The sequence below is a fragment of the Chinchilla lanigera genome, unplaced genomic scaffold, assembly GCF_000276665.1.
Source record: "Chinchilla lanigera isolate Chin_1 unplaced genomic scaffold, ChiLan1.0 scaffold00024, whole genome shotgun sequence".
NCBI classification, from domain to species: domain Eukaryota; kingdom Metazoa; phylum Chordata; class Mammalia; order Rodentia; family Chinchillidae; genus Chinchilla; species Chinchilla lanigera.
Window position 1 is genome coordinate 20,195,065 of NW_004955425.1, and position 22,789 is coordinate 20,217,853.

A 22,789-nucleotide genomic window follows, 5' to 3' on the forward strand; every position below is an offset into this window, starting at 1 on the left:
CCTGCGGGACGGCTGTGAGCCGGGTCCGCGACCCGCGGGTGTGATGCGTCTGCGGCGGGGCGCGGGGGCCAGACACGCTCGTGTCGCTCCGGCAGCACGCGCTCGGCTCGCCCACCTGTTACACACACCTGGGCTTACACGATTATTACACGCGCTCGGGCTTACACGCTCCTTACACGCGCTCGGCTGGCCCGCCCGTTACACGCACTCGGCTCTCCCACCCATTACACGCACCAGGGCTTACCTGCTTATTACACTCACTCAGCTCACCCGCCCGTTACACGTGTTTGGGCTTACATGCTTATTACATGCACTTGGGTTTACACGCTTATTACACACGCTCAGCTCACCAGTCCGTTACACGCGCTTGGCTCACCCACCCATTACACGTACTTGAGCTTACCCGCTTATTACACGCATTTGGGCTTACACACTTATTACACATGCTCAGCTCGCCCGCCCATTACACGCACTCGGCTCACCCGCTCGTTACACAAGCTTGGGTTTGCATGCTTATTACACGCGCTCGGCTTACCCACCTGTTACACACTCTCGGTTTTATCCGCCCGTTACTCGAGCCCAGCTCACCCACCCGTTACATGTGCTCGGCTCACCCGCTTATTACACACGCTCTCGGCTCACCCGCCCATTACACACGCTTGGCTCACCCGCCTTTTATAGAGGTGCCTCGCAGGACACAGGGGAGCAGCCAGCTGGGAGAGAGGCATAGCACAGGGCATGGTGTGCGGGACGGAGCACGGCGTCTCCATGCTCTTTCTGAGCACACGGCCCTCTTCCATCTTCCCCACTGTCCTCTGGGGTTTTTAATGAAGGATTATTATGTGGACATCTTGACCATCACTGACCATGATGAGCAACTCATCCTTCAGCCCTCCTCCTTCCCCCAGATCGGTGGGTGGAGCTCAAGTTCCAGCCCTCTAGCCCTGCCTTTGTCTTTCCAGTGACCGGATTTCCACCCTAAAGGTATCTGGGCCTCCAGTGTGCAGTCCTCTTGTAGGCACGGGAAAGACGCATCACTGCAAACTCCAAGCATTTCAGGAGCTGTCTGTCAGGAAACAAAGGCAAGGCCAGATACTTATTTCATATCTCAGGTGGAACCCAGGGTTTCCATGTTCCCTGGATGACTGCAACATTGAGAACCAATGGTTTAAAACTACACACAAGCCAGGTGTGGTGGCGCAAGCCTGTAATCCCAGCACTTGGGAGGCTGAGGCGGGAGGATTGCTGCAAATTCGAGACCAGCCTGGGCTACAAAGTGAGCTCAAGGCCCGCCTGAACTGCATAGAAAAACCCTGTCTTTAAAACACACACACACACACACACACACACACATAAAATCTGTGTTCCATTCTTTGTCATTTTTAGAAGATAATATTTCTCAAGGAAAAGCTTAGTTGTGATGTTCAAACAAGATATCCAAGGAAATGCTTCAGAAATGGCTCGAGGTAGGCGTTCTTGTTAGTATCGTTGTTAGACCCTGCTTTAGAGCCTCTACTGTTGGCACTTCAAAAATATTTCAGAAAGGAACCGCAGAGGTGGGATGCTGTCAAGAAAGGCAGCAAAGTCAGCTGAAAGTGAAAGGACAGTGCAAGTGTTTGGGCCAGATGCACATAGTTAATTGTTATCTGCCCCCCTCTATCTCTGCCTCTTTATTTCAAAGAACAGTAAGACAGGACGAGCCACTAGAAAGGAATGATGGAGAAGAGACACCCTCTATCCTCGACTGCTATCCCCAAGTCCTCAGGTTCTGCCTGTGACTCACACATTCCCGCCAGTCCCCACACTGTCCTGGTTCCCACCAGGGCCCTGAACTACCAAGCCTGAGCCCCTGTCAACACCCTTGTTGGACAAAGATCTTCTTACCCAGCCGCAGGCAGCAGAGACTGAAGTAAGAAGCCCAGATAGTTTGCCCTAAGATCACATAGGTCAGGTGCCTGCTCTCTACCATCTAAACTGGACCCCCTGATTAACATAGGAAGTGACCAAGGCGAGAGACTTGGGAGAAGCAGACCCCGAGGGGAGGAGAAGGGGTACAAAGGAGCAGCCTGGTGCAGAGGTCCCCCCAGCAAAGGTGGATGGGGCGGGAGAAGCGTTCACTCTGAAGACAGGGCCCCGTTGATGCCCAGCGCAAAACCTGAAACTGAAGGGACTGAAGCCTTTCCTTGTGACGGATTTCATCATTTTCTCAGTAATTGCATCAGTTTTGTACTTTCCTCCACCGCTGACTCCCCAGAAGTCCCGGCGGCTCCAGTCTGTGATGTGGAGTGAGCGATGGTGTTTGCCTTCCAGGAAATTAACGACCCCTCTCCACACTCTGTGAGTCACTGACCCTGGCTGCTGTGACCGATCTTTCGACTGCCATCAGATCTGGGCAGGGGAGGATATGGAAATTCATAAGCAGGAAAACAATCTTATCTCCGCCTCATCCTGCTCTGTCTTTATGAGAAATATCTGCAAATATCTTTTTTACATATCTAATGAGCTCATCAAGGGGCCTGTGTTTGACAGGCTGGGAATATCCATGGGGGCCTGGAAGCTACTTGGATTCACAGGAAATTGTGAACTCTGCCTAAGTTTTTTACAGTTGTTCTGTTGAGCTGCCCTTTACTTGAAAGAACAAAATGTTTCAGAATTGTATTTCAACATTTCAGGACGCCCAGAAGGCAAGCAACCTTCGCACTGCAAAGACGGCTCTGTGCTCCTGTGTCTGTGGAAGGTGCCGGAAGAAATGTGTGCTCCGCTTTTACTGTTGCTTTTTTATCTTGAGCTCTCCTTGGTATCGGTGCTTAGGTGAGGTGCTGGGTAATGGTTCGCTGAGCACAGTGCTTCACACTGAGCCACTCCACAACGTCCAGCCTAGAGTAAAACTAACTAAAAGCAAGAATCCCAGTGAACAAGCAGTTTCCTGGCTTTTTCAATCCCATGGCCCTAAGATCTCTGAAACCTGCCGAAGTGGGTTTGTTATGTGCTTAAGAATACAGTAATCAGCACAGGCCTGTAATCCCAGTACTCAGGAGGCTGAGGCAGGAGGATCACTGTAGGTTCGAGGCCAGCCTGGGCTACATAGTGAGACCCTGCCTCAAGACAAAAAGAGAAAGAGCTGGAAGCAGCTGAAACTGGAAATGGATCACACATGCAGAGCACCCACAGCAAGCCTCGTGCACAAGCTGTTCCTGCTCAGCAAACACAGAGAGCCCGAGGCAATCCAAGCACATAGGCTGCTAGGCGGAGGGGTTTCAGCTGACAATAGCCTCCCCTGTGTATACATGAATGCGCTGCCTCTGTTGAGTGGTTCTTTTCTCCCATCCGGAGACGCTCCACCTGACCTCAGCTCTCTGCATCCTGACTTTGTCACCATTTCTTCATCCTCCACCGTCTGCCCCTAGAAGTTTGAGAGCTGCACTGGACGCAGAGAGAGACAGACAGATGGAGACAGAGATAAACAGAGACAGAGAGAAGGAGAGAGAGAGGGAGGGAGAGAGAGAGAGAGGGAGGGAGGGAAAAAGGGAAAGAGATGGAGAGACAGACAGAGAGAGAGAGGGCGAGAATAGGGTAAGATGCACATACGTACTCTTTGGTCCAGAAATGCCAGTGCTGGGCACTTATCCCACGGGTGCACTGCACACACGAGTAGTGCTCTGTACAAAGCTTTTCGTTGCACAGTTGTTTGATGACTGCAGAAAAGAAGCCTCAGCAGAGGACAGATTATGGTTCATCCACACGACATTGCGCAGTGCAGCAGATAGAAAGCGAAACACAGCACGTATACTCTCAGGGAACTGGGAACTCTCCAAGATGTACTACCTGAATGAAGGCAGGGTGGGCAGCAGCGGGTGCGCTGCTCTTGACATGAGGGACAGAAACACGTGTAAGCATAAATGTACGAGACAGTACAGACAGATGTGCCAGAAGCAGCGCCTTGGAGGTGGACAGTGGGAAGACAGGGGCTGCAGGAGTCACAACCCTGAAAACATAATAGTGCAGTAAGAATAGTAACTAATAGGGTGCTTACTTGTGTTCTAAGCCCACTACATATATCTGCTAAACCAATGTACTCCTTTTGGCCTGTAGCTATTTGCATACCTGCCTTGCTTCACTATTATCAACTCCTCTTGAAACATAAACATGACAAGTGTTTTCGTAGCCCACACACATGCGAGTACAACCTTCATCACATGATGACGTTCTCAGGAAATATGTGCCTTGTTCATTCGTTCAGCATCAAACACAAGGGAAACTAGTTAGCTTCACCACCTCGTGTTAAGATCTTGATAATATTCGTGTAAAATTATCTTTTTATAATCTGCTATGACATGAAGCTGAACCACAGTGCCAAGTAAGTGGCTTTCAAACTGTGCACTCCTGCACACCTCTGACGGCGGCTGCGCTGGGCCCCCTGGGGAGTCAAACAGATCTGCTCAGAGAAACTCTGTTTTCCTCCCACTTTCCAGTCCAAGGAGTGTGTAATTTAAGTACAGACTTCTTCCCTCTTACATGCTGAATTCGAGTACTCAAGTACGCAGGTGTGTAAGGATAAAAGGTTCGCTACTACATTAAGTGGAGTCAAGTATACAAAGTGCTCAGCAGGAACCTGACCCACCAACTGCCAAGAATGCACAGCTATTGCTCATTTCTTATTTGGAGGCTTTGGGCATCAGGAGAGAGAAACACAGACAAGAGGAGAACTCAGTCTTGTTGACACCTGGGGAATGAGTGTGTGATTAAAATACACCATGTGAGAGTGGTGTCCTTTTCCCTTTGACAAGTCATTAAACATTATCAGTGCTATAAATCAGTCAGGGGGATAAATAAAACTCTTGATTTTCGGACTTAGAAAGATATTATTCAATACAGTATTTATTTGAATGCCTACCTAGCCAAGCAGGCATTATGACAGCTGATTATTGCCTAAAAATTTGTTTTACTAACTTTAGCATGCTCTATTTTTGGCATGTATTTTCTTTTTTTGAAATAAATTCTGTAGCCGGGCATGGTGGCTTACACCTGTAATCCCAGCACTCAGGAGGCTGAGGCAGGAGGATCACTGTGAGTTTGAGGCCAACCTGAAGAACATAGTCTCAAAAAGACAAAGAAAGAAAGAAATTTTGCAAAAATGGCAACAAAAGCCATGTTTTATTGAAATAGTAAAATATCAATTAAAAAAAAAAATTCTGTATAAACTGCTGGCCCTGACTTTTGAGTTCAACAAAACAGCAAAAAATGTGAATAAAATTAGACATCAATTCAAAGTTGTACCACTTTTAAAAATTGCCTATTTTACAAACACTGAATTGTGTATTCCTAAAATTCACATGTTGAAGCCCAAAAACATAACCTCCTTTGGAGAAACATTCCTGAAAGGTGTAAGTGACAATGAGGTCATGAAAGTGGCCCTGATCCAATATGACTGATGTCCCACAGGAAGAGGCCCGAGGCCTATGTATGTGACAGTGCAGGTTACAGCAAGGTGGCTGTCTGCAAGCCAAGAGCAGCCTCCTGGGGGAAAAATAAAAACAGCACCCTGCCAGCACTTTGACCTTGGACTTCAGCCTGCAGAGCTGCTGAGAAATGCTGCTTACGCCATCCAGTGCTGCTGCTTGGTTACAGCCGCCCGGCAAACTGATGCAATCACCCTGAGACTGTCACACTCAAGGGAGCACATCTGAAACCACAACGGTAGGAAAGACATAACGTCTGAAAAGACACCCCTCTAACCCAGGGAAACGAAATAAATCTAGCTTTGCTTGCTTTTAGTTACTTGGTTTTGGTAACTAAGTCATGCATTTTGGAGGTCATACAGCTGAGGGTGCTGCTGCAGACAGCACTCTGACCTGTGAGTCATGATGGTAAGTCACCTAGGTTACTTTTCAGGGACTTGACGGCCACTTTTGTGGAGTCCATCCACTCTTCCCTTGGCCCCGCACAGGGTCCCATGGGTGACCTTCACACCCAAGGGCCAAAAACTCCACCTGCAGACCATCAGACTGCAGGTTACCTCCCGTTACTTTGCCCCAGGCCTTCGATTACCCTCTTCTTTCACCCGTAGGTCCCCTAAGCTCGAGCACCACAGAGGCAAACTTGAGCCCTGGGTCTCCCATCCTCACATAGGGCGGCCTTTTGAATAAACTCACTTCTGCAAGACTTTTGCAGCAACTGGCAACCTGTACGGTGGGCAAAAGGAGCCTGACGAGTAAGAAAGCCTTTATCCTGAGTGTTTAGCTTTTTAAAGAATATACTGTCAAACTACCATAATAAAAGTCATAACCTGGGTCACCTGCGAACAGAAATTTACTTCTCACAGTTCGAGAGGCTGGGAACGCGTCAGGGCAGAGTTAGTTGTGTGGTGAGGACACCCCGCAATGTGTCTCAGTCCTGTCTCTGTCCTCTTCCTTTTCTTCTCATCCTCATTCTCCCTTCCCACCCCGACCCCCGCCCCGCCGTTTGCTAAGACCACACACCTCAGTGTCCAGGCTCCACCGTCAACCCAGTCACCTGGGAAAGGCCCCACCTGCGGACACGTCCGTGGGCGTTCCAACGTGGGAACGTGGACATAAATACTGAGACCACAGCGTGCTACATGCTTATTTTACCTTATTTTGCTATTAGAACAATGAAAACTATGTCACTGATTAATGAACTTCCGCTCTAAAAGTGGTTTGGCTTGGTTTGGTTTGGTTTTGTGGTGCTAGGGAGTGAACCCAGGGCATTCACACTGAGGTACAGACCCAGCTTTTTATTTTGTATTTTGAGACAAAGTTTTGCTAAATTCCCCAGGCTGGGCTTGAACTTGTAAGATTCCTGCCTCAGCCTCCCACAGTGCTGGGATCACAGGTATTACACAGCACTGGGTATGTGCCACAGCGCCCACATCCCAAATGCTTTTGTTCTTCTTAATTTCCCATTCACTTGTTCAAAAAGTACGAAACCACCACAGACTACACAGGATCAGCAGCAGCTGCAACCTAATGGGGTCCTGTCACCTGGAAGGCTGACTGCTAGGACATAACACATAAATCTAACATTTGATAAAAAATTTAATCACTTGCTTACATAAGAAATCTTGTTAAAAACATAACATTTCCTCAGATAACTCACAGCCTTTTAAATTCAAAATTATTGAAGTAAAATAACCACCTGAGATAGTTGTAAAATACAGTTGAATTATAAATACACTTAGGAACTTTGGGAAAATTATTTATTTCACTCCATGGAGTTTAGACAAGTAATTTCACCTAATTACAGAGTCACAAAACATGATTTATACGTCCAGTATTAACAAACAGAGATCATGATATATCAATAAAATATTCAAATACAGACTAATTTTTAAATAGGTTTCTATAAATAGCATAGCAGAAGACACATATAATACAACCTACTTGGATGTAAGAACTTTAATTTATTCAATATTGAAAGAAAGCAGTCTTCTAGAAATTTTCACACTTAAAAACATACACACACATTGTGGGGCTGGGGTAGAAGTGCACAGGCCCTGGGTTCAACGCCCAGCACCAAAAGCAATACTGAAAGCAGCCACACTGTGAGAATGGGTTCAAAGACACAGGACCCCGCGAGTCCTGAGCATATCGGGAACAGGACAGCCGGGAACAGGACAGCCGGAGGACACTCGGCAGCGCAGGCAGCAGCCTTGCCCTTCCGCTCACAGAGCAGGGCGCGTTATATTTCATAGTTCCTGAACTTCCTCAGGAGTTCGGAGGGGGCATCCCCAGACCAGCGGAAACGAAAGCGCCAGGAGTTCACATCTGAAAAACCTTTACAAGAGAGAAAAACGAATTTTAAATCAGAGGTAGGAAAAGTCAAGATTTATAATATTAAAACAGCGTGGAAGTAACATTTCACTGTGTCACACAAAATGTAAGGGCATGTCTTTCAATGTGGTTATCAATATTTTACAAAAACAGATTAACTCAAAAACACTTTGAAATTCTTATGAACAGGATTTACCATATATATGTAAGAGAATCTCAAATGTTTAAAGGCTTAATTCTCTCTAGTGGTGGGAGTTTTAACAATTTCACCTACAAAGAGATTGGAAATCATTTTCACACAGCTTTCAAAACTTCAAAAAGTGAAAGGTTAATGGTGAAGACTTCTAAAAATACACATAATTGAATTCTATGATAAGATTTTTTTAAAAGATTTTTTTTTAAGTTACAATAAACCTGATTGTTGAAAACTAAGGAAAAGGTCACTGTCCTTCTCTCCAGGAAAGAGACCAGGAATACATCTGTAAAACCCTTGAGGACAGCAGTTTGGCATCATTTATCAAACTTGTTAAAATTTATAAACCCATAACTCAGTAATTCCACTTCACCCTAAGGAGATAACCAAGGGTATGCCCAAGGGTTCAACTATAAGGATACTTATGATAATATCACTTATAATTATGATTTTTTAATCAAAAAACAATTAAAATCTTTAATAGGAAGGTGAATAAAAGGCTTTAATATAGTTATTAACATTTTTGTGTGTATATGTTGGGTATTGAACCCAGAGCCTTTCACATGCTAAATATGTGCTCTACCACTGAGCTATACTCCAGTCCCAATATTTTTTAATATTTACTATCATAGAAAAATGCTCATGAAATATTGGCCCCTCTCTCTCCGGCTTTCCCCTTTCTTTCTATTTCCTGGCTGCCCCTTGGTGAGCAGCCCCCTTCAGGTCCTTCCACAACAGAGCCGGCTGGCCAGAGACGAAAGCCCTGAAACCATCAGCCATCGGCAGCCCCGCTCCTTTCATCTGTGACAGTCACGAATTTCTCCCCGGCACCAGCAATGCAACCAACACAGGCACCCAGACAAGAACTAATTAAAGTCAGCAACGCAAAAGGGGAGCGTGGGGAGGACTGCTAGGGGATGGAAAGGGAACGGAATCTGCAAGTCCCTATCAGCCAAGTTCTCACCCTGAGCGACTGGACCTTGATCCCACTGGGGAATCCCTTAGCGATAGCCCCAAGGAGGGTGAAGGACTGGAGAATCCAGCCTCCCACGCCCATGTGCTTCTGTAAGGGCTGCATCCAAAGGGCGAACTCCCTGGCACCTACTGCATACTCACCTGCTGCCAAGCAGGCTCCACTGCCAGAGAAGGCGCCCGGCAGAGCCTCGATGTCTCTGATAGAGGCCTACTGTCAGCAGTGCCTGGGCAGGTGGGTGCCAACGGGATATGGCAGCTCACCAACAGCATCCACTACATCTGAATTTTTTAGTTGCTATTCCAGGATTTACATGTAACTACTTGATTCTAGAAGTGTCCTTATCAGAAGGCATAGTTATTTCATTATATATATATAGATATATCTAGATAGATAGATAGATAGATAGATAGATAGATAGATATCTCAGGAATCAAACTCAGGACCTTGCACTTGCCAGGCAGGCGCTTAGTTATCATATATTTAAACAGAAGGTAGAAGTGAGACTGTTGCACACCAGTTCTCAGATGCCCTGCTCCACATCTTACTGGCTCCAGGGAGGGTGCAGAGGAGACACACACCCAAGCACCCACAATGGCTGCCGCAGGGAGCAGAGCAGGGGGTGAGGGGCTGGGTAAACACCAGGTTCTTATCAGTCTGTGATTCTCTGATTTTTACTTTCACTGATACATTCATACTGTTTGATTTTTTAATATAAAAATAACTTTTTTTTAAAGAGGAAAATCCCACAGAACCCTTGAGAGAGGCTCGAGTGGGGCTCAGCACACATGCCCAAGTTCCTGCAATCTCCAACGCCCCCTCAGCCCTTGTCAAAGTGGATGAGGTCTAAATCTGACTAGACACGGGAGTGGGGGCGCACACCTGCAATCTCAGCACCATGGGAGGCTGAGGGAGGACTGCAAGTTCCAGCCCACCCTGTGCAACTCAGTGACTTCCTGAGATAGTGCCTCAAAGTAAGACATAGAAAAGGGCTGCGGACGTAGCTCAGTGTGAAGGTCCTGGGCTCGATCCCCAGTGCCACAAAAATGAGTAAATCCGACTGAAAAGGGTTCAAGGTACACAGAACTGAACACTCCAGCGCTGCAGGGAGAGACGTCTGAGTGTTTGCCTGTTGTTGCACACAGGGGGAAGGGCCGCAGGAGACGTGTGTGTGTGTGTGTGTGTGTGTGTGTGTGTGTGTGTGTGGTGTGTGTGGTGTGTGTGTGTGTGTGTGTTTGCCCCAAACACAGTTTTGTGAAATGCAGTCTTCTGCTTTGATCAAGCCTGTTATCATTTAACCACTATGGACCGCTGTGCAATGTGAGCACACCCCGAGGTCTCCTGGGTACCCAGCAGAGACACCTGACTCAAACTCTGAGAATCTTCATTCCCAGAAACTACCAACTGTGTAAAAGTTCCCCCAAAGAGAAATTTGAGTATCTAATGATCCTCTTTTCAAACAAGTGTTCAAGAGTATTGAGGAACCTTCCACTTAAAGACCAAATTCTAACGGGGTACTGCATCACAACCCCAAGAACGAACCCGAAGAATGTGTGCGCATTAGTCCTGACATATCAGCATCACTGGGAACGCTGTGCAGATTAGTGGAGTGTGCTCCTGGGTGTGTGAGGGTCATGGACCTATGGCCTGTGGCCTTGGGTGCTGTACGTGGTCCCTCCATTGTTCCTCTCAAGTTTCCCAGCTCCATGAACTATGCAGCTTTGCCCCACCCTTCCACCATGACGTCTCTGCCTTGGAGCCAGCCGATCATGGACTAACACTGAGAACAAAACAAAGCTCTGCTCCAAGTTGTGGGTGTTGCCTGTTGTGTCTCAGCAAAAAGAAAGCTGACAGATACAGACTGCTACCAGCAAACCATCACTGTGCTGAGCCTCTGATTGAATCTCCCCATGTAACCCTCAAGGTAACTCTGTGAGAAGGTTATTATTATAATGCCCATTTCACAGATGAGGAAGCCGAGGTCTAGAGAATTAGGTAACTTTTGCTAAGTGATGCAGATAATAAGTACTAGAGCTAGAATGTGAGCTCAGGGATGAAGTTTAGGAGCCAGGAGTTGAATTTCTGTAACACCTCACCTTGGTGGATCTATGAATGACCTAAGAGTGACTACTGAGCTACTTCCACATGCGGGGTCACTGCAGGGCAGGGCAGTGCCTTGGGACACAGCCCCTGAGGCCACACTGCCTCAGCTCAAGTCCCTACCCCACCAGACATAAGCTGTATTAGCCTCGAGCAAACTACTCACCCTCCCTAGGTGTCCGTGTGCTCACCTGTAAAAAGAGGGTACCGAGAGTAGCAGCCACCTCCCAAGTTTCTAGTGAAGACTTAAAAAGTTAATACATGCAAATTTAAACTGAATGAGGTAACAATGTAAAGTCCTGTATGTAAAGACTGTCTGCACGAAAGCAAGCATTCAGTCCCTTAGCAAGTGTGATTTCAATAACGCAAACGATATCCTGAGGAACACCTCAGGCTTCCCTCTGGAGTAACGTAGTTTCCACTGTCTGTGTTCCTGCTGACACAGCAGCCCCGTCGCAGCCTCCTGAGTCGCCAGAGTGACAGCTGTGTGGCTCCACTCCCCGCTGTCAGATCCCTTAGGACGCGAAACCAACCTCAGGCTGGACGAAGGCGCGTACACATGACACAAAGTAAGGACTTCAGTGTCAGGGCTGCTCTGCACCGCAGAGCCGTGTGGCGGGACTTACCTGGAGAATCCGGGTTCTGCGGGAGGACTGACTTCTCGACGGACGCAGACTCTCTCGGCTCCATTCTCTCCGTGGCTGAACCCAGCTCCTCTTCCCTTGTTTCTTCTCGCTCGCTGCAGCCCTCATTTCTAATCTCCTTGGTCTGGGTCTGACCAGCTTCTTCCAGCATCAGGTCCTTCTTACCTCTGACAGCCCAGTGCATTGACTGATTTAAAGTAAACACATAAACATTAAACCAATATTGCAAGGTTTCCACATTTCAAGTTCAGTATGTATAACACCTAATGTAATATTATAGCGCCAACAGAATATTAGACTTGACTATTAACCAGATATTCATTGATTAATCCAAATACTGATTACTCCCAAGTTTAATTGGGCCAGGGATATAGCTCAGTGGCACAGAGCCTGCCTGGAAAGTGCAAGGTCCTGAGTTCGATTCCCAGCACCGGAAAAAAAAAAAAAAAAGCTTAAACACAGAATCATTTCATGACCCAGAAATTCCATTTATAGGCATATACCTGCTGGGCATGGTAGCACATGCCTGTAATCTCAGCACTCGGGAAGCTGAGGCAGGAGGACTGCCTAGAGTTTGAGGCCAGATAGAACTGCATAAAGAGGGTTCAAGGCCAACCTGCACAACATAGTGAGACCCTATCTCAAAACAATATATAGGTAATACCTAACATAACTGAAAATGAGTCTTTCAAGAAGAATTTTATCACCAGGCATGGTGGTGCACATCTGTAATCCCAGTACTCAGGAGGCTGAAGCAGGAGGATCATTTCGAGTCCAGGCCAGCTTGAGATACAAAGTGAGCTCAAGGCCAGCCTGAACTGTATAGTGAGACCCTGTCTCAGAAAGACAGGGAAAAAAAAATCTAAATACTACAGCTTAGGCTGGGGATTTAGCTCCGTGGCACAGCGCCTGCCTGGCAAGTGCAAGGTCGTGAGTTCGATTCCCGGTAGCAGGAAAAAAATAAATAAATAAATACTACAGTTTCCTTTGTTCCCTTGAAAGGACAATATAAAACTGTATGTGCATATTAGATGGAGGATTTCTGGAGAGAAACACAAAAAATTATAATGGCTATTTCTAGGGAAGGGAGACGCGGGGCTTGGAACAAAGATTCATTTTTATTACACATCTTACTGTACTATTTTGGTTTCTTAACATTTGGTGTGAACTTTATTTTTATATCTTTCATTTATAATTTTAAAAATCAGGATCTATACATCAACAGTGTTGCTCATTATCTACGGACTTCTGGTATAATTTTTATACTTCTACAAAAGGAACCAAGCCCTTGAAAACTGTCCCTAGAAACCTGATATCCAAGAACTGTGTCTAAGACGACTGGGGTGATTCTTTGCCCAGTGATTTAATTGTCTACATAATTCTGGCTGCTTCCCGGGGAGCAGTGAGGAGAGGGGGTCAGAAGGAAATGCATGTGGCTAGGTCAAGATACTGAGAAACAAACTGACAAGACAAGACTTTTGTATCTCTAGGTCTTTCTCATTTTTGTATCTTCGGATACAAAGATACATAGATACAGGTATCCACGGATACATTTTTGTATCTTTTAAATCCACTGGATATATTTTTGTATACATTTTTGTATCTTTTAAATCCACTGGATATATTTTTGTATACATTTTTGTGTCTTTTAAATCCACTGGATACATTTTTGTATCTTTTTCACTGTGGTGTTGTATTTGTATTTTCCACATTTAAAATTTTTTAAGTGAGGGCGGTGCTAGAAATACCACTCAGTGGTAGAGCATTTGGCCTGCATGAGGCCCTGTGGACAGATGGATGGATAGATGAATGGATGGATGGATACAGGAATACAGAGAAAAAGACATTAAAAGGTTCTATGGTGAGAATATTTCAAGTAGAATAACTGGCCCTGGAATAAGCCAAAATAATGAACATAACTGATTCTTGAAACCCTATCTGAATATTGTGGAAGGCTATTCCTGAAGCACTAACAGTGTTATACTACTCTTTGTTAAACAAAACCCAAGGGAAATCCATATATCACATATTTGAGAACTTTAAAGCCCAGAGTAAAAAAATTTTTCTGGTATCTGAAGTATTACTTTCCTGGATGGGGGGGCAGGGGTGAGGGAGGGAGGAGAGGATGGAAGGAAGGATGGAAGGAAGGAGGGAGAGAAAGAAAGAGGAAGGGAGGGGAGAGAGAGGGAGGGAGGAAGAAAAAAAGGAAGAAGGCAGGCAAGCAGGAGAAGACAGAAAGATGGACACATTCAAATACAGACATAAGTGCCGGGAATATAGCTCAGTGGCATAAGCGCTTGCCTGGCAAGCCTGAGGTCATGAATTCAATTCCTGGTACCAAAAGAAAAAACAAAGAAAAAACAAATACAGACATATATGTACAAGTACATAAATATATGCATATAATATGGAGATTATATATATATATATGTATGGGCCAGAGAACAATATAGACTTTTACACATTCTAAAACATAAGCACATCCAAGTCCTGCTCTAACCCAATCAAAGGAGTTACTTATTCATGCCTTCAACGCTTTCCCCAACCCCCTCCAGTCCGAGCTGACAAACCCCACTACCCGGGTCTGAGCACCGCCCCAGGAAGCACCCATCCCAGCACTCGGCTCTCAGACAGTGGCAGCCGGGTGGCACCATTGAAAGCAAACGCAGGAACACCTGCCACATGGCTGTGCCCACCACAAACTGTGTTGTTCTGTTTATTTTACTTCTGTATCTTCCAGGTTTCCTGAGATTATTTCTTTCCTAACTTTGTGTTTTTTATGAGTACACTTGCCATACACAGTGATCACACTCGTCACGGGAATTTGTACCTGTGCACGATTCATCTTCTTTTCTTCCATTCCCCTCCCCTCCCTTCAACCGCGATGATTTATGCACATGTGTATGCAATTAGAAAAAACTAGCTTTGAAAATCAGATAGAGTTGTGAAGGCAAAAATACGGAAGGAGGGGCCCTTCTGAGTGCTAACTGTGTGTGCTGGGGTGGTCACAAAGCAAACACTTCACAGCCGTCTGCCGAACTGTAAACGCAGGTGCTGTGCATTTCTCTGTAGGTTCTATTTCTAAATAAAAATCATTTTAACAAGAGGCAATGGCCTCCACCAAGGAAAAAGTAACAACAATCTGGCTTTTGTTTGGGTGGTTTGGGCTCGCTGTTGGGGTTTGGTGTTTTGCACGTGCATGCAGTAGAAAAGGCTTCCTCCACAGAGGGGAAAGGGAAAGGCCATTAGGAAGGTTAATAAAAGAGTAAAAAAGTTCAATAACTTGGGGCCCAGAGAGCTGAAAATGCACTGTAAGCATCCCAAGTCGGCCTTAGGAGACGCTTCTCTCCGGAAATCGAAGTGCTGCGTCTGCCTGAGGTCAGCAGCGAGCACTGGTGACTCGCAAGGAACGCTCCGAAAGCCCTATTCGGGGCAGCAGCCTCACTCACCGGCCTTCCTGAGAGTAAATCAGAATAAAATATTTTATCATCAGACTTCGGTATCTGCTGATCCCGATTACATAAATACGCAGAAGAAAAACCCCACCTGTACCTAACCTCAGGCACAGGCGCCTCAGCTCTGCAGTTCAACCAAAGGCCGACCGCAAGAGCGATGCTCAGAGCAGCCTGGGGCGTCAGCCTGCAAATCGGCTTCTGTGCTCACGGAGCGCTGGGCTGCACGAGGCTGGAAGCCGGTCTGCGGGGAGCGGCGCTTCTCGCCAGAACGAGCAGCACTGCAAACATCCAGCGACAGCCGGTAGGCTCAAGAGGAGACTGCGGCAAGAAGAGTCTGTCCGGCAAAAGAATGCGCGGCACCGGGCAGGAAGTCGGCGTGCGCAGGAAGCGAACTAATGCACAGCGGAAAGCAAGCGCAGGTGCAGAGGCTGCTAACCCCGAAGTCTGTGAAACGGGTATTTTGTTATTCCACCTTCATAATTAACATGTTTACCAGCTTTCCTCAATGGGTCTCTCTCTCTCTCTCTCTCTCTCTTCTCTCTTCTCTCTTCTCTCTTCTCTCTTCTCTCTTCTCTCTTCTCTCTTCTCTCTCTTCTCTCTTCTCTCTTCTCTCTCCCTCCCCTCCCCTCTTCTCCTCTCTCTCCTCTCCCTGTAACATTCAGACCTTGGTCAACACTGGAAAATAATCTTGTTTTTATCTATAAGCCATTAAACACCAGAAAAAATAGGAAAAAAAAAAAAAGCAGTTGACTCAGATGTGCCATAGCTCAGCTGGGTAACTCTTGGACCTCCAAGAGAGAGGCGCTTACTTCCCCGAGTGATTTCTGGCCTGCGTTTGGATAATATCCAGTTAAGACAGGCTGCTTTCAAATAGGCCCAGAAGGTGCTGAACCGCAGTTTCCCTCTGGCTGGACAAACTGGCCACGTGGGCACAGCAGGAAGCTTCGTTGGTAGTCTGTGGCCAGCTGGACTCATCCCAAAGACAGCTCACCCGGCAGGAGCCCAGACACCACCAACAGACAAATAAATCTATGCAGGGTGATGGGAAGCCCCCGACAGCTGTCGCACAGGCAATCCATTTGTCCAATGATTCACCAAGAATGCATTTCTGCTGGATCCTTATAACAATTACAGCAAGTGATGTGACAAGCATTTTTATCAGCTTGTAACAGAAAATGCCTCACAGCCAGGATACTTCAGTGTGTCAGTTGCCCAGGTAACAGATCCAGATACAGTTCCTGTTACTCTTGTTTTTTAGAAACTGTTTGTCTTTGGTACATTTCTCTCGTTGCTGAGACAAAATACCCAATAACCAAAATTAAGGGAGGAAAGGTTTATTTAGCTCAGTGTGTGGAGGTTTCAGTCCATACTCGGCTGGCTCCAAGGCAGGGTGGCACACGGCAGAGGGCAACAGGTCATCGAGGTGGAAAACAGCAAAACAGCAAGAGCAAAAGGGAGGAGCAGGTGAGAAGAGGATGCCTCTTTCCCTCCCTTACACTGTATGCAAACTACCCACTCCAGGGCAGCTGTAGCACTCACACCCGTAATCCCAGCCTTGGACCATGGATCAATCATAAACTCTAGAAACCCGCCCCATGACTGCATGAGGCTCTGGGGGGCACCTAGACACAAACCATAACAATGCTGGTCACTATGATGTGTACTGTAAGACTCAATCAAAGACAGACAAGTACTCTGCCTTTGTGCTTCTCCCTGCAGGCCCCACGAAAACCTCCCTCCCTGGGCCTTCAGGGCCTTATATTTCGGGAATGATCCTAATCAGTGCTCACTGAGGCGGACGTAAACAAACCTGCCTCCAATCCTGGGTGTCGTTTCAGGGTTTCTGCTTGCCATTGCAAGCTTGTAAGATTTGTCTCAGAGGTTCTTTGTGACTGTGGCTTTACTGTAGCCGCCTTCCAGCAGCCCTCCTAATGCCCCTTTGCCACATGTTCTGGAGCCAGAGGGAGAGTCATCCACACCCAGGATGGCAAAGAGTAATTTTGCTACATCCTCGGAGCTAGAAAGGCCTCTGTTCCCAAGGTGTCCCCGGGTTCCAAGGGCCTGGGTTACTGAAACCTTCACCCCAGGCTTGCTTTGAACCAACACATGTCTAAATGTATGTTTCTGGAATGTTCACTGCCCTGGGTGAATTCTTATAATACCTCACAAATGGAACTATCAGGAGGAACTTTTAGAAAAAGAGAAATAAATAGCTAGTGAAGTGACAGGAACTTGTGAGGGGGAAAATACATTAGTGCGCATCACCCTAAGGCTGTGGCTTGCCTGAAGAATCTCCCCAAGGGGCGTTCTGCACCCGAAGGCCTGTGTGCAGTGTTGCCGGGTGCCCCGGGACTCGTCCTGCCTGTAGGGTGGGACTCGTGCACCCAACCAGTGTTTCCTTCCAGGGCAGTTACACTGCTTAAATAAAAGCAGAAACACGGGATTAATGATGTGACAGAGAGGGCTTTGATGAGAGTTAATAATCTATAAATGTGCAGGGCAAACCAACCTGCAGGCATGTTTCAGACAAATGTCATCTGAAATTCAAAACCTAAAGTTACAACCATTTTGCTGTCAGAATGGCACACGTACAACTAATCCCAAAGCCCTACAGGTGATGTTTATCTATAAAAAGACAGACAACGCTTTATTAGGTGATAAACACTAGGTAAGGTCATTGTTACTAATCTCACCAAAGTATGCATGTAAAAGGGTAGACAAATGAAACACGGTGAGAAAAGAACAATTTAAATGTTACAAAATAGCTAGGTACAATGGCCAGTACCTGTAGTATGAGCACTCAGGAAGCTGAGGCAGAAGGATCACTTTTAGAATTAGAAAAGAGAAGAAAATCACAGAAAGTCTACTGAACGCTTTACAGATCCTGCTGTGGTTTATACCCGGATGTCCCCCAGAGTCTCACACACTCAGAGGTGGTAGCCTATAGAAGGTGACCAGGTGATGGGGGCCCTACAGCTGGCTTGGTGTTGGGAAGTGGGGCCTGGTCAGAAGGGAAGTCACCGGGGATGTGACCTGGAAGGGTCCATGTCACTCCCTGGCTCCTCCCTCTGGGCACTCTGCTTGCTCACTGCCATGATGTGAGCAGCTTTCTCTGCACCCTTCCCCTTGCCATGCCATTCTGCCTTGGAGCCAGCTGACCATGGACTGTACCCTGAGTGCCAATAAACCTCTCCTCCAAGTTGTGGGTATCAGGTATTGGGTCTCAGTGATGAGGGAAGTGGCTAAGACGGACCCACTGAGACTTCCAAGTCCACTAAGGAAGAAAAACAAAGTCAGCAACAGATTATTAGAAGCAGGAAACGACAGGGTAAGGAAAAAAATCACCACTAATTTTAAAGCAGAGATATGCATCTCATCATTTTTGTACCACTAATAAAAATAAATCTGAAGTGAAATGCTAGCCCAGCATACTACTTCAACTTTGCTGACAATACAGATTATGAAACCAGTAAGGGGCTGGGGATTTAGCTCAGCGGCAAAAGCGCTTGCCTGGCAAGTGCAAGGTCGTGAGTTCGGTTCCTGGTACCGGAGAAAAACCAAAAAAAAAAAAGAAAAAAAGAAAAAGAAAAAAAGAAACCAGTAAGATCTAATGTAATTATTGTAAGACCTCAAACAGTCATAGCTAAGCTAAACTCAAGTAGAAATGATGTGTTTGGAGACAGGAAATTAGTATTAAATGGAAAGACATTGGCAATACAAATTAAAGCAGAGATGTGGAGAAAGTTTTTTTAATCCACAGTTAACTTGATTTAGCTGTTAAAAATTAAGTGACAGAGTTGAGTGGATCATCAAGAAAAAATGGGCTATAAATCAGAAGGCAAGGGTCACTAATTCAGTGGCGATCACAGTGTGTCACACTGAGGAGACCAGACATATGGTTATGCAGAGCTGGTGGGACAATATTTATTTAGCTAGTGCTAACAAAAGAACTATGGATATACACAGTGAAAAAGAAAAGAGACATATTTCTGAATATGTGAACTCCGGGTAACATTTTCTGAAAAAAGTCCTTGTAGTTTCTTTGTGCATCTATTCAATAATCGCATGTGCCTTAGCCACTTTCCCATCGCTGGGACAAAACACCCAAGACCCACAACTTAAAGGAGAGGTTTGTTTTGGTTCACAGCCTCAGTCCATGGTCGGCTCCAGGCAGAAATAGCACTGTAGAAGGGCCTGGCAGAGGACAGCTGCTCACCCCAGGGCAGCCAGGAAGCAGGCAGAACAGAGGAACCAGGGACAAGAACACAGCGCCCTTCCAGGTCATGTCTCAGGTGACCACCGCCAACCAGTCCCCACCTGCCACCAGCACATTCGGCTGGTAAACCCATCAGATCAGTCATGAGCCCACTGGTGCATACAGCACCAGGATCCAATCACAGCCCAAACACACGAGGCTCCAGGGGGCATTACAGATCTAAACAACAACAATATGCGCAGGACCTCCCAAGTAATTAACCCACTTAAACAAGCCCATTAGTACACACTTCATTCAAAAATGAGACCAAGAAACCAGTTTACATTTTATGATGAGGAGCTTTAAACATGAACTTTGAGAGTTTTGCTTTGGTCTTCCCATTATTTTAAAGATCATCCCTCAGTATTACAGGTCCATCATAAACAAGCTCTGCAAGTCTTCTTAAAACAAAAACTGTGAAGAAGGAAACCTAAATGTACCCTGAAAGGCAGGGATATGAGTCCCTGATTCCATTATAGACTGATTCCACCAAGTGTCCCTGAAGACTCACTTGGAAGGTGAGTTCTATATTCAAGAGCCTCAGGCCATTAAGAACATTCTAAGAATCTGGGTAATACATAATGCCTAATAATAGAAACCTTTATAATTACATTTCTCTTTAATATATAAAAATTGATGTAAACCAAGTAATTATAATGACTTATTTATTTGTTTATTGGAGTGCTGAGGATTGGGCCAAGGGATTTCTTTACTATGTGCTTTACCACTGAGCTACACCCACAGACACCACCCCCCCTTTTTTTTAGTACTGGGTATTGAGTCCAAGGCCTCTGCACTAAACTCCATATGCTGCCCTTCTATTTTTTATTTTGGGAGAGAGTCTTGCTATGTCACTAAGTTAACAGGCTTGGCACGAAATTGTGATCCTCCTGCCTTGGTCTCCCAGAGTGCTGGGGTTATGGGGTTATGGGGTTATACTATGCCCTGCTCACCCACAGTCCTTAGAATGATTTTTTTTTTGGGCGGGGGGGTTGTTTTATTTTGTTTGAGACAGTGTCTTGCTGTGTCCCTCAGGCTGGCCTCAAACTCACAGTAATCCTCTTGCCTCAGCCTCCTGAATGCTGGGATTACAGGCATGCACCACCATACCTGGCCATAATGATTATTTTGATGTGTAGTTTTTTTAATAGCATGAGGAAAGGTAACACAATGCTTTACTAAGCCCAACAATTTTTTCACCAGAATGTGCAATAGAAAAATTTATAGATTTCTTCAGTTAATTAGACCTTGCTTTTTTAGTAGATTCATAAGCCTTGAAAAAAGAACAAACTGATACTAACAAGAAAAAGTCAGAAGCCAGGCATGGTGTCACACAGCTATAATCCCAGCACTCAGGAGGCTGAGACAAGAGGACTGCCATGAGCTCGAGGCCAGCCAAAATTCAGTATATGGGCAAGCATAGACTGAAATATATTCTTCTTGTGTAGCACACACCTGAGGAACACGTCTACCAGAGCTCGGAAAATGAAGTAAATAGTCACAGGGAGCGTGGCTTCCGACACCACAGACACACAGCCCGGGACACAGTCAGGGGCTGCTCCGGCACTGCGGGAGCCTCTGCTGAGTGTCTTCCCCAAGGTGTGAGCCCCGTATCACACCCACCCGCTCCCAACACCGCCCCATCCCGTCCTGTCCCCTGCCTGGCTCCCATCCCCTGCCCGGCTCCCATCCCCTGCCCGGCTCCCATCCGCGCCACGGCCCCGCGGGAACGCACCGCTCGCACGCCGGCCAGCGCCTCCCACTGCCGGAATGGCATGGCCACCTGGCTGCTCCTCCACAGGTCGTAGCGCGCCCGGCTCTCCGCGCCGCTCAGCACCTCCTTGGCCCGCTGCAGCTTCTGGAAAGTCTGCGCTAAAGAGCAAGCGGGAGGTGAGCCGTTCCTCCCACACCCAGCTCTGCAGGGCCGCACGGCGCGGGCAGGAGGGAGCACGGTACACGGTACACGGTACAGGCCCGCCCACCAGGGGGAGCCTGCCTGCACCCTGTCGGGGCCGCTGAGCTCTGCGCAGTGAGAGACTGTGGTTCTCTGGGGCGGCCTGGCCCTCCTGTCTGACACGCTTCCCACGTCTCTGCCCCCGGGGAAGTCAGACCCGCCTTGTACAGCAGGACACAGGCTCAACAGGTAAAAATCAACTGTGCATCTGTACATGAGAAGTAAACAACCTGCAAATGAAGGAAACAATTCCATTCTGTAACAGCATCAAAAAGGATAAAATACTCAGGAAAAATTTAACAAAAGAAGTGCAAGACATACAGTGAAAAATACACAATATTTTGAATAGTTCATGTATTAGAAGACTCGGCATTTTTAAATGGTAGTACTCCCCAAACTGACGTATAGAAGGTCAATCAAAATCCCCGTTGCTTTTGATGTAGAAATGGACAAGCTGGTCCTAAAATCCTAAAATATGCTAATGCAAGGAGCCCAGAACAATCTGGAAAAACCAGAACAAAATTGGAGAATTCACACTTCTTAATTTCAAAACTTACACGAAGTACAACGGGAACAGTATGGTGCTGACATAAGGACAGAAATACAGATCAATGGAACAGACTTGAGAATCACAAATTAACCCTAACATTTACAGTCAGGTGACTTCTGACAGAAGTGTGGAAAAAATACAGTTAGGAAAGAACAGTCTGTGCAGCAAATATCTAATGAGAGATAGCCTGAATGGACAGAATGAATTGGAACTCCCACTCAAACCATGCACGGATATTAGTTCAAAGCGCATCACACAACCACATGGAATGGCTAAAACAAAAGAACCCTAAGAAAACATACAGGACTAAACCTTTGTGAGCAGGGAGTAGGCCATGGCTCCAAAAGCACAAGCACCTAAATAAAAAAATCAGACAAGATTAAAATTAGAACTTCTGCATTTCAAAGAGTACCATCAAGAAAGTGAAAAGACAACCCATGGAATGGGAAAAAGTATTTGCAAATTATAGATCCAGTAAGGTACTTATATATACAATTTATTAGGAACTCTTAATGCAGGCCAGGCGTGATGGCACATACCTGTAATCCCAGTACTCAGAAAATAATAATAATAATAATAGTAGTAGTAGTAATAAATAACACAACCCAGTCACCAAATGACAAAAGACTTAGGCATTTCTCCAAAGAGATAGACAAGTAGCCAATAAGTACACGCAAACATGCTCACTATCATTAGTCTTCAGGAAAATATAAATCAAAACCACCACAAGGCAGTAATAAAAAGAGATAATAACAAGCACTACTTCCGGTGTGGAGGAGCTAGAACCTCATGTACTGTAGACTGAAATTTAAAGTGGTGCAGTCACTTTGAAAATAGTTCAGCAGTTACTCAAAATTTGAGACAGAATTACCATG

The 22,789-nt window shown here is 46.2% G+C and overlaps 1 protein-coding gene across 10 annotated transcripts in view; it reads right to left on the minus strand.

Moving 5' to 3' along the window:
• Nucleotides 1–7,199: 7,199 nt before the first annotated feature.
• Nucleotides 7,200–22,789, minus strand: part of Dnajc12 (DnaJ (Hsp40) homolog, subfamily C, member 12) — a 34,153-nt gene continuing 18,563 nt past the window's right edge. For 2 of the 10 annotated variants that reach the window (XM_013514907.1, XM_013514905.1), the window contains exons 2-6: nucleotides 22,227–22,270; nucleotides 21,413–21,594; nucleotides 21,146–21,277; nucleotides 11,683–11,887; nucleotides 7,200–7,793 (exon numbers count right to left, since the gene is read on the minus strand). In XM_013514907.1, coding sequence (XP_013370361.1) covers nucleotides 7,699–7,793; nucleotides 11,683–11,887; nucleotides 21,146–21,277; nucleotides 21,413–21,594; nucleotides 22,227–22,270 — 658 coding nt within the window. In that variant the 3' untranslated portion in view covers nucleotides 7,200–7,698. Of the gene's footprint in view, nucleotides 7,794–11,682; nucleotides 11,888–21,145; nucleotides 21,283–21,412; nucleotides 21,595–22,216; nucleotides 22,271–22,789 lie in introns of those variants that run through there. The other 8 variants (XM_013514902.1, XM_013514904.1, XM_013514903.1 and 5 more) reach the window with 8 other exon arrangements.